The following is a 13,880-nucleotide window of genomic DNA, read 5'->3' as shown; positions in this document are numbered from 1 at the left end:
AAAATGTGTAATTCAGTGGTTTTTAGTGTATAGTCATAGGGTCGTATAACCACTACCACAACCTAATTTTAGAGTTCTTCCCATCCCCCCCAAAAAAACTCTTTTCCAACAGGAGTCACCACTATGCACTTGTACCTCCTCTAGCCCTAGTCATCTACTAATCTACCTTCTGCTGCTATACATTTGCCGATTCTGAATATTTCATATAAATAAAATATATGGTCTTCTGTGACTCCTTTCACTTAGCGAACTATTCTTTTTTTTTTGTCTTTTTTTTTTAAATTTTAATTTTTTTTTATAAACATATTTTTTATCCCCAGGGGTACAGGTCCGTGAATCACCAGGTTTACACACTTCACAGCACTCACCAAAGCACATACCCTCCCCAATGTCCATAATCCCACCCCCTTCTCCCAAACCCCCTCCCCCCAGCAACCCTCAGTTTGTTTTGTGAGATTAAGAGTCACTTATGGTTTGTCTCCCTCCCAATCCCATCTTGTTTCATTTATTCTTCTCGTACCCACTTAAGCACCCATGTTGCATCACCACTTCCTCATATCAGGGAGATCATATGATAGTTGTCTTTCTCTGCTTGACTTATTTCGCTAAGCATGATACACTCTAGTTCCATCCATGTTGTTTAGCGAACTATTCTTAAGGTTTTTTCATGCTGTAGTATGCATCAGTATTTCATTCACTTTAATCCTGAATACTTTTCCAGTATATGAATATAAGACAATTTACCCATTCATCAACTGACAGACATTTGGGTTGTTTCTACTTTTTTGGCTATTATGAATAAGATTGCTATAAACATTCATATACAGGTATGGGCATATATTTTCATTTCTCTTGGTCATATATACATGAGTGGAATTGCTGGTAGCTATAGTAACTTTCTGTTTTATCTTTTTGATGAGCTGCCAAACTGTTTTCCAAAGCCGCTCTATCATTTTACATTCCCACGGGCAATATATGAGGGTAACAATTTTTTTTTGGATCTTTTTCAACTCCTCTTTTTGATTACAGCCATACTAGTGGGTGTACGGCAGTGTTTCATTGTGTGTACGCACACACGTATAAAAATATTCCCACCTCTGCACAAAAAAATTGCCTTATGTTCCCTTATGTGGTCAATCAATCTCCTTTTCCATGCTGGCAATCACTGATCTAGTTTCTGTCACTATAATTTTACCACTTCTAAAATTTCATTTATTTTGTGTCTGACATTTTTTATGTGACGTAATTCTTTTGATATTCCTTCATGTTGTTGAGTAGAATCAGCAGTTTATTCCTTTCTACTGCTGGAAAGTGTTATATCGTATGGATATATCACAGTATGATTATCTAATTACCAATAGATGGACATTAGGTATTCCTAGTTTAAAGATAAAAATAAAGCTGCTATATGCAATTAAGTATATGTACTTATGGCGATTTATGCTTTTTTTTTTCTTGTAGACAATATCTAGTATTGGGATTCCTGAGTCACATGGTAACATTATATGTCTATTTAATGTTAAAACAAACTGTCTCCTGTATCATCAACCCTTGGTATGGACAGTTATCTTTAATTTTAGCCATTCAAATGATTGTACAGTGTTATTTCTCATTGTAATCCAGATTTATATTTCTCTAATGAGGAATAATGTTCACTGTCTTTTCCTGTACTTATTTCCTATTTGTGTATCTTACTTGGTGAAGTCTGTTCAAATCTTCTGTCCATTTTTAAATTGTATTGTTTGTCTCACTGAGTAGTAAGAATACTTTCTATATTCTGGATATAATCTTTTATCAGATACATACTTTGCAAGTCTTTTCTTCCAGTCTGTAGCTTTGCTTTTCTTTCTCATAATGATGTCTTGCAAAAAGGAGAAAGTATTTAATTTTCTTTCACTGCTTGTGCTTTTTATGTCCCATTTAAGAGATCTTGTTCACCCCATACTTTGTTTTAAAAGTTTTATTAGCTCTGACATTATTTTGTTTTAAAAAGTTATTTTTGAGAAAAATATTTTTGAATTAAACTTTGTTAGGCAGAAATGCTATAAAATGATACATGTATTTAATAAGATAAGTGTGTTTTAAAATTTTATAAATGTATCTGATTATTTGTAAGAGGTCAGCCATGCACTTACTTAGTAAGTTTTATTGACTACCTATTACGTGCCAAGTCTTAGGATCTGTCCTGAAAATATAGTGCAAAACAAGACAGGCATAATCTTTTTTCATTATAATGTGGGCTGATCACCATTATGAGTTGGGCTATAAGTATTGAAAGCAGGACTATAGTCTTTCCTCTTATTAAAGTACTTTCATTTCTAAATTAGAGAAATAATACATACTCCATATACTTCACAGGGGTATCATGCAGCAAAAGATTATTACCAATTCGAGTACATGTTCAAAACTGCTTGGGAAATCTATGTGTCTCTTTCTCTTCTATGCTGTATAACAATGGATACAAATTTTCACCATTTTACCTCAAGTCTAAATCCTTCCACTGAGCAGACTACCTACTTTACCTTTAACCTAATAGAGAAGAATGGAGGCCCTGAGTGAAAACCAGTTTTCTATACCCCTACCTTCTCACTTCCTCTAATTTCAACCTCTCTTCTTTTCTATTAGTACCCCTGAAATGTATTTCAATATTCAAAATTCCTTCATTAAAAACAACAAAAGACCCTTCAAGTTCACTCCCTTCCCATCATCTCATTTTTTTTTTTTAAGATTTTATTTATTTATTTGTCAGAGAGAGAGCAAGCGTGAGCAAGCACAGGCAGACAGAGTGGCAGGCAGAGTCAGAGGGAGAAGCAGGTTCCCTGCGGAGCAAGGAGCCTGATATGGGACTCGATCCCATGACGCTGGGATCATGACCCGAGCCGAAGGCAGCTGCTCAACCAACTGAGCCACCCAGGCGTCCCCCCATCATCTCATTTTTCTCCTTTACTTTTTATAGCTGAACTGTCCACAGTGGCTGTCCCACATCCTTATTTATCTCCTAAAGCAGAGTTTCAAAGTGTGACAAGGTGTTTTTTGCCTTTGATTTTCTCATACCTAAAGGTTGCTAAGTGGAACCTACTGGGATCCTGTTGAGTCAGGCCAGTTAACTCTGAGCTTGGGCAGTCTCCTCTGCTCAAATATTATCATTTTCTCTGTGTATCATGATGTGGATGTTAAGAAGGACTATCCTAAGCTCTTCTCAATAGTTGAGTCATCTGAGCTTGCCCTTGCTCCCTCAAAGAAACTATTCCGGCCATTGTGATGTTTCTCCCTTTTCTATATCCAATGGATGCTTTTTAGTATCTATTTCTGGGTAGCATCTGACCCCTCCACCTTTTAGTCTGTCTTTTTTGTTATCACTCTTTTCCAATTTTTCTTCCACTTTTGACCATGCCTCCTTAAAAAAATTTTTTTAATTGAAGAATTGTCATACGATATTATATGAGTCTCAGGTATAAAGCATAATGATTTGGAATTTATAAATGTTATGAAATGGTCACCACAGTAAGTCTAGTTACCACCTGTCATCATACCACAATGTTAAAAATTTCTAAGAATTTGATGAATTCCTTATCTTCTGCCACCCTCTTAATTCTCCTTAGGATTCAGTCCTCACCTTTTTCTTTTTAAAATTTACCCTCTCCCTGAGGTTTCAACCATTACTGCAATCACTACTTCACTCTCAACCATTATCCAAAGACAAATAACTAACTGGACCATGCATATGTGCATCTGTATAAACACAAATCTGGAGAAAATATACTAAAGAAAAATTGGTTATATGTAGGATGATTTTCTACTATCCTCATTCCTTTCTTCCAAAGTCCTTCCTTATGGTTAAAAGTACATACAATTTTCTAACTACTTCTTGATTCCTTCTGCCTTTGTTTTGTCTAATTTTTCTTCCTAGAATAGCTACTACTGTTCATTTAGTAATTATGGTGTGTGAGGCATGGTGCTAAGTATTTTATATATCTATGTCATTTTAAGCCTCTCAACAATTCCAGTTGTTACTGTAATATATTCTTCTTCTTTTAAAGGTAAGAAAATTAAAGCTCAGAGCAGCTTAAATAATCTACCCAAGGACACAGGGCTAGTGGCCTGGGCTGCTTTTCCCCTGCAATCTTTACCTGGCTACCCTCCATAAAACCTACTGATCTATTTCAGAGCCTTCTCTAACAACGAATCCATCCTATACAATTTGGGTTATCTAACTATCCTTCTCCAGTTTACCCAATGTATTTCACAAACTGCTCCATCAAATACATGTTACATGAATAAGTAAACCATCTATTCGTAATTTAATAGTCCATGAAGATTTGATTACACAGAAAGAATATCATATGACATATATATTTCTCATTAAAATTAATAAATTGGAATTTTGCATAAAATTAGTCTCTCAGAAACCCTAAGTTGATTTCTCTGAGCCTAAACACCTATGACATTACTGAAAAAACTGAGTTTTTGGTCTTTTTTTTTTTTTTTTTTTAAGATTTTATTTATTTATCAGAGAGAGGGGGGGGAGAGAGCGAGCACAGGCAGACAGAATGGCAGGCAGAGGGAGAAGCAGGCTCCCTGCTGAGCAAGGAGCCCGATGCGGGACTTGATCCCAGGACGCCGGGATCATGACCTGAGCCGAAGGCAGCTGCTTAACCAACTGAGCCACCCAGGCGTCCCGAGTTTTTGGTCTTTTAAGACTGGAAATTAACCACTAGCTTATAATTTACAAAAGTAATGAAACCCTATGAAGCTTCATGGAAACAAACAGCAAATGTCCTTATATGTCTCTTTCACAGTCAATACACAAAGGCAAAAGTACTACTTACATGTATTAAATCCTTGATTTACCCCATTAGAATTAAACGGCATAGAACAAAGGACACTGACATCAAAATAATAAATCTGGTGGGAATGTAAATGGTATGGCCACTGTAGAAAACAGTATGGAGTTTCCTCAAAAAATTAAAAAATAGAAATACCATATGATCCAATAATTCTACTACTGGGTAATCACCCAAAGAAAATAAAAACACTAATTTGAAAAGATATATGCACCCTTTTGTTTACTGCAGAATTATTGATAATAGCTAAGATATAGAAACAACCTAAATGTCCACTGACAGATGAATGGATACACACACACACACACACACACACAGTGCAATGTTATGCAGCCATAAAAAGAGACAAGGTCTTGTCATTTGCAACAACAGGGATGGACCTAGAGGGTATTATGCTAAGTGAAGTAAGTCACACTGAGAAAGACATAAACCAGATGATTTACTAATATGCGGAATCTAAGAAAAAAAATAAACAAAAAACAGAATCAGACCTATAAATACAGAGAACTGATGGTTGTCACAGGAAAGACGGATGGAGGGATGGGCAAAATGAGTGAAGAGGAGTGGGAGATATAGGCTTCTAGTTATGGAATAAGTCATGGGAATAAAAAGTACAGCATAAGGAATATAGTTCATGTACATACAATATCATTGTATGGTGATACATGGGAGCTACATCTGTGGTGAGCCATTGAGATATGTTCAATCACTATGTCGTAGAGCTGAAACTAATGTAAAATTGTGTTCTGAAGTAGACCCAAATAAAAAAAATTAAAAATTACTTCCATCCTGTGGAAAAATAAACAAACAAATCTATGGTTTTGTCATTGCCCAGCTGTGAACAAACCACTTATTCTCTAAAATCCTTAGTTTTATTCACAAGTAAGAAAATTAAGTAAAAAGGAATTATCAGTTAAAGAGAAAAGAGACAAATATCACTGTCATTAGCTGAATTGTGTACTGTTGAAGTCTAACCTCCAGTACCTGATGTGATTATACTTGAAACAAGGACCTTAAAAGATATAATAAAAAAATGAAGTGAAATGTGGGGAGCACTATCCAATGACTATAGTCCTTATAGGAAGAAAAGATTAGAACACAGACAATGTGAGACCTTGTGAGGAGACCGCAAGAAAGAGGCCATCTGCAAGTCAAGGCTTCAGAAGAAATCAAACTTGCAGACACCTCTATCTTGGACTTCTAGCCTCCAAGCTGTGAGAAAATTAATTTCTGTTGTTTAAGTCTCCCAGTTTGTGGTATTTTGCTATGGCAGCCCTAGAAAGTCAAAACAACTGGCATTTCAATACAACAAAAGCAGTAGTTCACATATCATGAAATAACTAATAGCTAGAACCAGCTCCTCTAATCCAAGGCTGTTTAAAAAGAGAACCAGGGGAGGAGGTTGGGGGAACTAGGTGGTGGGTATTGGAGAGGGCACAGATTGCATGGGTGTGGTGCAAAAACAATGAATACTGTTACATTGAAAATAAATAAAAAAAAAAACCAAAAAAACACACAAAAAAAACACATTCAAAAAAAAAAAAAAAAAAAAAAAAAAAAAAAACCCAGAGAGAGAGAAAACCAGTTAAGTGCTTTGTAATAACCCAACATGAAAACGAAGACGTATGGCTTATCTATTAAGCCAGGCTGCTTAGTGTTACATGTTGTCTCTGATTCTCATAATCATCCAACAGGGAGCTATGACAAACATATTGGAGTTAAAAATAAAATGAAAACTCAGATAAATACTGGGCTTCTTCCAAAGCCACAAAACTGGTATGCAGTAGACACTGGTTATAAAACCAGATTAGTCTAAGGGGAACTTGTGCTCTTTTCAAAATACTATTGTTTTTACATATTTCAAGTAAACAGTGATATATACTAAAGGAATGTTGTGTGGCCATCAAAATGGTAAAGAAAACTCAAAGACAGACTGATAGCCTTCAGATTCAAAATTTTCTTCTTTCTCCATTCTTGATGTTCTAGGTTTTCTTTAATGAGCACATACAGGCTAAAGATAAGAACCCTTACAAAATAAAAAAGTACTGAAGTAAGCCAATGACCAGAAAACAAGCAGGCCCTTCTTTCAACTTCAATATACATCCTTCTGCCATTAAAAAGGCATACAGGGGAACTTTTTAGGTTTTCTTAGGGACCCAGAATTTAAACTTGTAACACTGTGGTTTCAGATTATGTTCTATTTTTGAGTGAATATATTTCCTAGCTTACCTTATGGCTTCTGAATCAATGTGCACAGGTGCAATTCTTTCCAACAGAAATTTGACCATCTCTAGAAAAGGATTTGTTGGCTGCTTAGGATTTGCAAGTTTTCGAGCTATTTCTCTCTGTAGAAAGGAAAGATTTTACCTTAAGTGTGATTTTTCAAAATAAGAATGATTATAGGTAACAAAAGCATTTAAAGATCCAAAACCAGCAGAATCTGCTTTAGACCTGACTAAATTTCTGTCTTAGATCCTGACTAAAATTATATACTCATCAGGTAATCAATGCAAAATCTGGACTGTGGAGAACAGAAAGGGGATGACATGGTATGTATGACTTATGCTTTCTTTCTCAAATTTCTCCCATGAAGTTATTGCTTAGTAAACAATCCTTTTTAATGCTTTACTTTTACAAGTTAAAAATTTAAACTTTCATGGGTATGTCTTACTAGTTAATTTCAAAATCTATTTCAAACTAATAAACATAATGTTTATTTCATAATAATTTTGTAATATGTGTTTTATTTCAGTTAATGATTTTTTTTAAAGAGGGGAAGATTCGTAAGTACATAATTTTTTAGTACATAAAATACTAACAGTTTTACAAAAAGTAAAAAGTAGTACATAAGTAAAAGTAAAGGTAGTACATAAAGTTTTTTAGTTCTCGAAGAGAATAGCTGATTTCAAAGACAGTGATATTACATCAAATATCTTCTACAAAGAAAACACATTATTGAAAGAATTTCTAAAATATATAGAGCGTCCAAAGAGAAGGTTAAATTTACGAAGTGCTGGGCACTGGGGAAAGAAGTTTAATAACGAGGCCTTTAACTGCTATCTGTAATAAGTAAATGCGAATTTTGTCTGAGAGTTTAAGCACATTAACAGTGCTTTCCAAAATATAAAAGCACTAACAAATAATAGTCACTTTTCATAAAAAAAAAAACAAAAAACCAAAACAAAACAAAAAACCCAAACCCCAACATTAGTGATACATGTTCAGAGAGACAAGGGGAAAAGGAAAAAATTCCTACTGTAGTTTCAGTGACATCTAGACATAAATTAATTATAAAAATATTAAATTAGATACCATCCATATTTGTTAACAGAGCATGTCTTGGGAAAATTTCTTAGTCTTTAAGAGATGCCTGATTTATTTTGCAAGCTGTAACCAACTCAGCAAAATTTTAGCATTTGAGAAAATAAAAAATATTTCAGTTAGAGCTCAGTCCTTACATACTTTGCTCTAACTATAGATATATATTTTAAATCTGAATTCAAGTACATTACTATCTTTTGAAATCAAACTTATTTTGTGTGGATCTCCCTAAAAGGAGATTTTTTTCCTAGTAAGTAAAAAAATTTAAATGCTTTAGCCCAAGATAAAGTCAGTGATCATTTAATAACAAATAAATCTATTGGAAAATTGCTAGACAAACTATAAAGTCAGTACTTTGGAACAGATTACTAAAAAAGGAAAAACTAGGCATTGGGAGAAACAGTAATGGTGGAAAAAATAAAAGGAAATGTTAAAGGGAATAAGAGTAATTCAGAATTACCTAATCAGTCATAACACTATAAAATACACGTAGGTACATAAATGGTAACACTAGACACAATAAACTTTTATTTTTTTAAAGTAAAACTTGAAAGTATATTTAAAGTTGGGCATGAAGCCCAACATGACCCTAAGATCAAGACCTGAACTGAGATCAAGAATGAGATGATTGGGGTGCCTGGGTGGCTCAGTGGGTTAAAGCCTCTGCCTTCAGCTCGGGTCATGATCCCAGGGTCCTGGGATCGAGCCCCCCGTCAGGCTCTCTGCTCAGCAGGGAGCCTGCTTCCCCCCCCCCCACCTGCCTCTCTGCCTACTTGTGATCTCTGTCTGTTAAATAAAATAAATAAAATCTTAAAAAAAAAAAAAAAAGAATGAGATGATTTACCCGACTGAGCCACCCAAGCATCTGACAAAATTAACTTTTAAAACGTGACGTTTTTGTATTCCAATATAACCTTACATTTAAGTAATCCCTCATAACAATATTTTAATGCATGCAATATTTAGGTATTCTCACCTAACAATGATATGTGATAATCTTAAGTGATACTAGGGATAAGCAGCAAGCTAAATTAGTTTGTGACAACAAAAACCAACTAATTAGTTTGTAGCAACAAATCAACAGTTTCCTTATATTCTTTACACAAGAAAAGAAAGTATACCCACACATACTTTCATGCACAAACAAGAAATTTTATAACTGAAAAGTAGTTGACATAGCTTTAAACAGAAGTAATCATTTGTACTCCTTTTAGGAAATGACAGCAGAAAGAATAAAGAAAATGAATTATTTCTGCATACCTGACAATATTTCCAAAATTTCTCACCAACTCCAGTAACAGCGCAGATTGATACTATTACTGATATTTACTAATTACATAAATTATTTAGTATTTTAAGCACCCTTAACAAGTATCAAGGAAATACAGAAATAGTCCCTATTCTCTCTTTTTTTAAAAGATTTTATTTGAGAGCACCTGAGTTCAGGAACAAGTGGGACAGGGACAGAGAAAGAAGCAGACTCCCTGCTGAGCAAGGAGGCAGAGGTAGGCCTTGATCTGGGGTTGTGATCATTACCTGAGCTGAAGTCTGACACTTTACCGAATGACCACCCAGGTGGCCCAACCTCTATTTTAACAAGCTTACAATTTATTCATTTTGTTATTACAAAATAGCTTTAAAAGTCTGCATCTGGGGCTGCCTGGGTGGTTCAGTGGGGTAAGCCTCTACCTTTGGCTCAGGTCATGGTCTCAACATCCTGGGATCAAGCCCTACATAGGGCTCTCTGCTCAGCAGGGAGCCTGCTTTCCCTGTCTGCCTGCCTCTCTGCCTACTTGTGATCTCTCTCAGTCAAATAAATAAATAAAATCTTTAAAAAAAGAAGTCTGCACTATATATCCTTTGTTCTTCATACATTTTTCTTTTCTCATTTTGACAATAAAAAAATGTTTGCTTAAAAAAAAAAAGTATTCTTTAACATACAGTGTTCCCTCGCATATTCTGTCTTCCTAATCAAAATGTCCCATAAGAGGATTTTACAGTATCAATATTTTTTGCAGCTGGAAACAGTAAAACTAGATAAAGGCAAATTCTCATGAGAAGCAGCTTCTAAGGGTTTAACTTTCATGTTACCTGTTGTTTTTGGTTCCTGGAGAGATAGAGAGAAATGGGTGAGTTTCCCCCACCAATAAGCAATTCTCTAGACACAAGCAGGATGTCCTACCATTCAGCTCAATTCTGATACTGTCTACCCTGACGTAGCATAGGTGGGTTCCCAGAGGTTAAGAGTTCAGTCTTAAGGGACTGCTTCCCCCCAACCCCCAGACATCAGTAGAAATCCCAGGTTGTTACCTACACTTCCAACCAACCGGCTGTAAATCTAGGTTCCCACAATCCCCTCCTTCTTGGGGTTTGAAGAACTCGCTAGAGTAGTTCATAAAACTCCAAGCAAAATTTACTTCCCAGATTACTGGTTTATTATAAAAGGATGCAGAACTAGGGAAGAGCCAGAGGGAAGAGATGCACAGGACAAGGTATGTGGAAAGGACAGAGAACTCCTAATCCCTCTGTGAGCCTGCCCCTCTCCCCAAATCTCCACATGTTCACCAACCTGGAAGCCTCACTGAATCTTGTCTTTCTTGTTTTTAATGGAGGCTTCATTACATAGGTTTGATGATCAAATCATTGGCAACTGGTGGCTGAACTCAATTTCCAGCCCCTCCCTTCTTCCCGGATGTCAGAGGGTAGTAGGAATGACAGTTCTAACCCTGTAATCATGTGATTGGCTAGGCAGGGAAGCAGTCCCCACCCTTAGGTGAGTTGCCAAAGGAACCCATTAACATAACAAAAGACAACTTCCCATCTCTCAGCACTTAGGAAATTAAAGGGTTTTAGATTTGTGCCAGAAATGGGGGACAAGACCCAATATATATTTCTTACTATAAATCATCACACCTCGTATCATTCTCACTGAACCATAGAAAGGTTAAATTAAAAGAAAACAGGAAGCACATGATGATTGTTACCAAATGCTAAGTTAGCATCTCTCTCTCCTTTTGTTCTTTTCTTCTCTACTTCTTCCAGGAACTATACCTATGTTAATATATACCAACCAGCCTTAAATTTCAGACTTCTAAACACAGCTGCTGCAAGCCCACACACTGTTATCTTCTCCTACCCTTCAAACATATTCTCTGCTAACCAATCACTAAGCTAGAAATACAGCAGTCATTCTTGATGTAGTGGTCTAATCCCCACTCGCCCTTTAAGATTTGATTCTGGAATCACTTATTCTAAAATAAGCTATTCCCATCTCCACCCCTGCTATTCCTTTCTGTTACCAAAGTGCATGATTCTATCAGAATACATACCACACCCTATTCTCTAATGAAATATTTGCCTGCCTCTGTCACCTAAACTGCAACTTCAGTGAGACACCATGTACAATACAATTTACTAAATCCATGTAGTGATCTACAATGGTGTCCCTTGATCAAGGGACAACCCAAAATTTGGCCTTCAGAAGATACAATGCACATTCAGATAACCCCACAGGGAAGGGTTTTTTAAGGTGTGGTCCATGAAAGACTGGTATCAGAATTACTTTAAGACTTTTAAAAAGATGGAGATTTAGGATCCCACCAACTTATTTTAAGAATTCCTAGTGTTCGTTATAAATATCTAACCCACAAGAATTACTTTTCATTTGCATCTCACAGGGCAGTGCAAGAGATCTAGTATTAGGTCACAGACAAAATTTCATCTTATTCTAAAAATCTTATGAGGTTGGTAATATTTATAGGTGAAGAAAAAGGAAGCTCAGAAATATTGAGTAACTCACCAACAGTCAAAATGGTAGTATATAGCACAGCTGAAATTCAAACCTAGGACTGTCTCAAATGTTCAATTAATAAGCTTCCTGGAAAATCTTGAAGTTTAGCTCATAGGGAGGTGCTACAGCATAAAAGAGCAAGCAGAACTCATGCTATGGCAAATATGTGATCCGTCTCTAGGACCAAAGTGTGGAAACTCAAAACCTGAAGTCCAAAGGGAAAGCCAATCTATCCAGCACGTATCATAATACCATTGCTCATTCTCTCTCACTACAGCATCATGTATACATGTGTTAATCCACAGTATGTGTCTATTAATCCTTGCTCAAAGGGTTTGATCTCCATTCCCACAAATTCTGTTACTGAGTAACGGTCACCTCTTGAGAAGTGACTGCCATTTAGAAAAAAAGGAAGTGGTAGTATATACACATTAGCAGGGGACAGAAAGAGATTCTCAGAGATGGAGCAAAAGCTACATAGAGCGACAGGAGGTAAATTTTGTGTATTTCTTTCTTTTTTTTTTTTTTTTGGAGGTTTTATTTATTTATTTGGCAGAGAGAGACACAGTGAGCAAGGGAACACAAGCAGGGGGAGTGGGAGAGGGAGAAGCAGGCTCCTTGCTCAGCAGGGAGCCTGATGTGGGGCTGGATCCCAGGAGCCTGTGATCATGACCTGAGCAGAAGACAGACACCCAACGACTGAGCCACGCGGGTACCCCAGTGTTTGTGTTAATTCTTCTTTGTTCTTTTCTTAAAACTTCAGAATGAAACTGTCAGGGAAAGAGGAATGTGATACTAGAGGATATATGTTAACTAGTACCAGCATCCCTTGTGGATAAAGACAAAATTATATAGATATTCTGGAAAACAGCAAAAACTCTAACAGTAGTCATTCTTCTGAGAATTTAAAGGGTATTATAAGTCCTATTTTATACTCAAGAATATACAGATAAGTTAAATAATGTACTCAGAATACACAATGCTAATGTAAAAGCCAGAAATTACTGTGAAATATCCATCAAAGAAAATAAACTAAAAAACATGAATAGCAGAAATTTTTTCTTCTAGAATAGAGTTCTATTAGCTATTCTGTGGTCCATTACTTAAAATATCCTCAGAATAACCGCCCCCCTTCAAACCCACTAAAAAGTATCATTACCGTGCTCTTCCTAGTGCAACCGTGGTCCTCATATCTACTTTGCGGGTTGCTAAAATCAGGAGTGCTGCCTGGCTGCACTGCAGGGCCATGGTATTCATCCTGAGATATTTTGGTTACAAACATCTGTTTTACATATACTTTTTGGATTTGGAAACTCTTAAGATATTTATGGTCTGACAAATAGTAGGAATTCATGTTATTTGCAATTTTTTCAAACTCAAGCTCAATTTCTGTTTTCTCAGACCAAAAACACCCCTTGATTGTTCTTTCTCAAGGTCATTTGTTGAGGAGTACTCAGTTTGTACTGGCTCCTCCTACAAACAATGGAATGTATAGAAAGAACACTATTCAGGACCTGTAAGATCTAGACTCTACCTGCAGCTCAGCTACTATCACCAGCTGAAACCTTAAAATTCACTGTCTTTATTTGCAAAATGAGGTAAAACTGTAAAATGAAATCCCCCCTTTTTAAAAAAGATTTTATTAATTTAAGAGCGTGAGAGCGAGTGAGCGAGCACGTGTAAGCCAGGAGAGGTGCAAAAGGAGAGAGAGAATCTCAAGCAGACTCTGTGCTGAGCGCTGAGCCCCATGTAGGACTCCATCTCATGTCTCTGAGACCATGACCTGGGCCAAAATCAAGAGTTGGACATTTAACCCACTAAGCCACCCTAGTGCCCTTAAAGCAACTATTTCTAAGGTCTTTTCAAAATATTTCATTCTATGATCCTATTACATTAGTAGATACCCTGCAGGACACAGTACTCTA

The 13,880-nt window shown here is 36.2% G+C and overlaps 2 protein-coding genes across 3 annotated transcripts in view; one reads left to right on the top strand and one right to left on the bottom strand.

The window, feature by feature from the left end:
* Nucleotides 1-13,880, top strand: part of LIAS (lipoic acid synthetase) — a 475,402-nt gene that overhangs the window by 365,068 nt on the left and 96,454 nt on the right. The gene's annotated exons all lie outside the window — the stretch shown is intronic.
* The window catches only part of PDS5A (PDS5 cohesin associated factor A), a 140,557-nt gene that overhangs the window by 49,809 nt on the left and 76,868 nt on the right, over nucleotides 1-13,880 (bottom strand). For both annotated transcript variants that reach the window (XM_082728863.1, XM_082728864.1), the window contains exon 17: nucleotides 7,074-7,189. In XM_082728863.1, the coding sequence (XP_082584989.1) occupies nucleotides 7,074-7,189 (116 nt within the window). The remainder of the gene's footprint in view (nucleotides 1-7,073; nucleotides 7,190-13,880) is intronic.

The sequence above is a fragment of the Mustela nivalis genome, assembly GCF_964662115.1.
Source record: "Mustela nivalis genome assembly, chromosome: 4".
In the NCBI taxonomy this organism is placed as follows: Eukaryota; Metazoa; Chordata; class Mammalia; order Carnivora; family Mustelidae; genus Mustela; species Mustela nivalis.
Note: the sequence above shows the minus strand (reverse complement) of the source record. Positions and strands in the feature narration are given on the sequence as shown.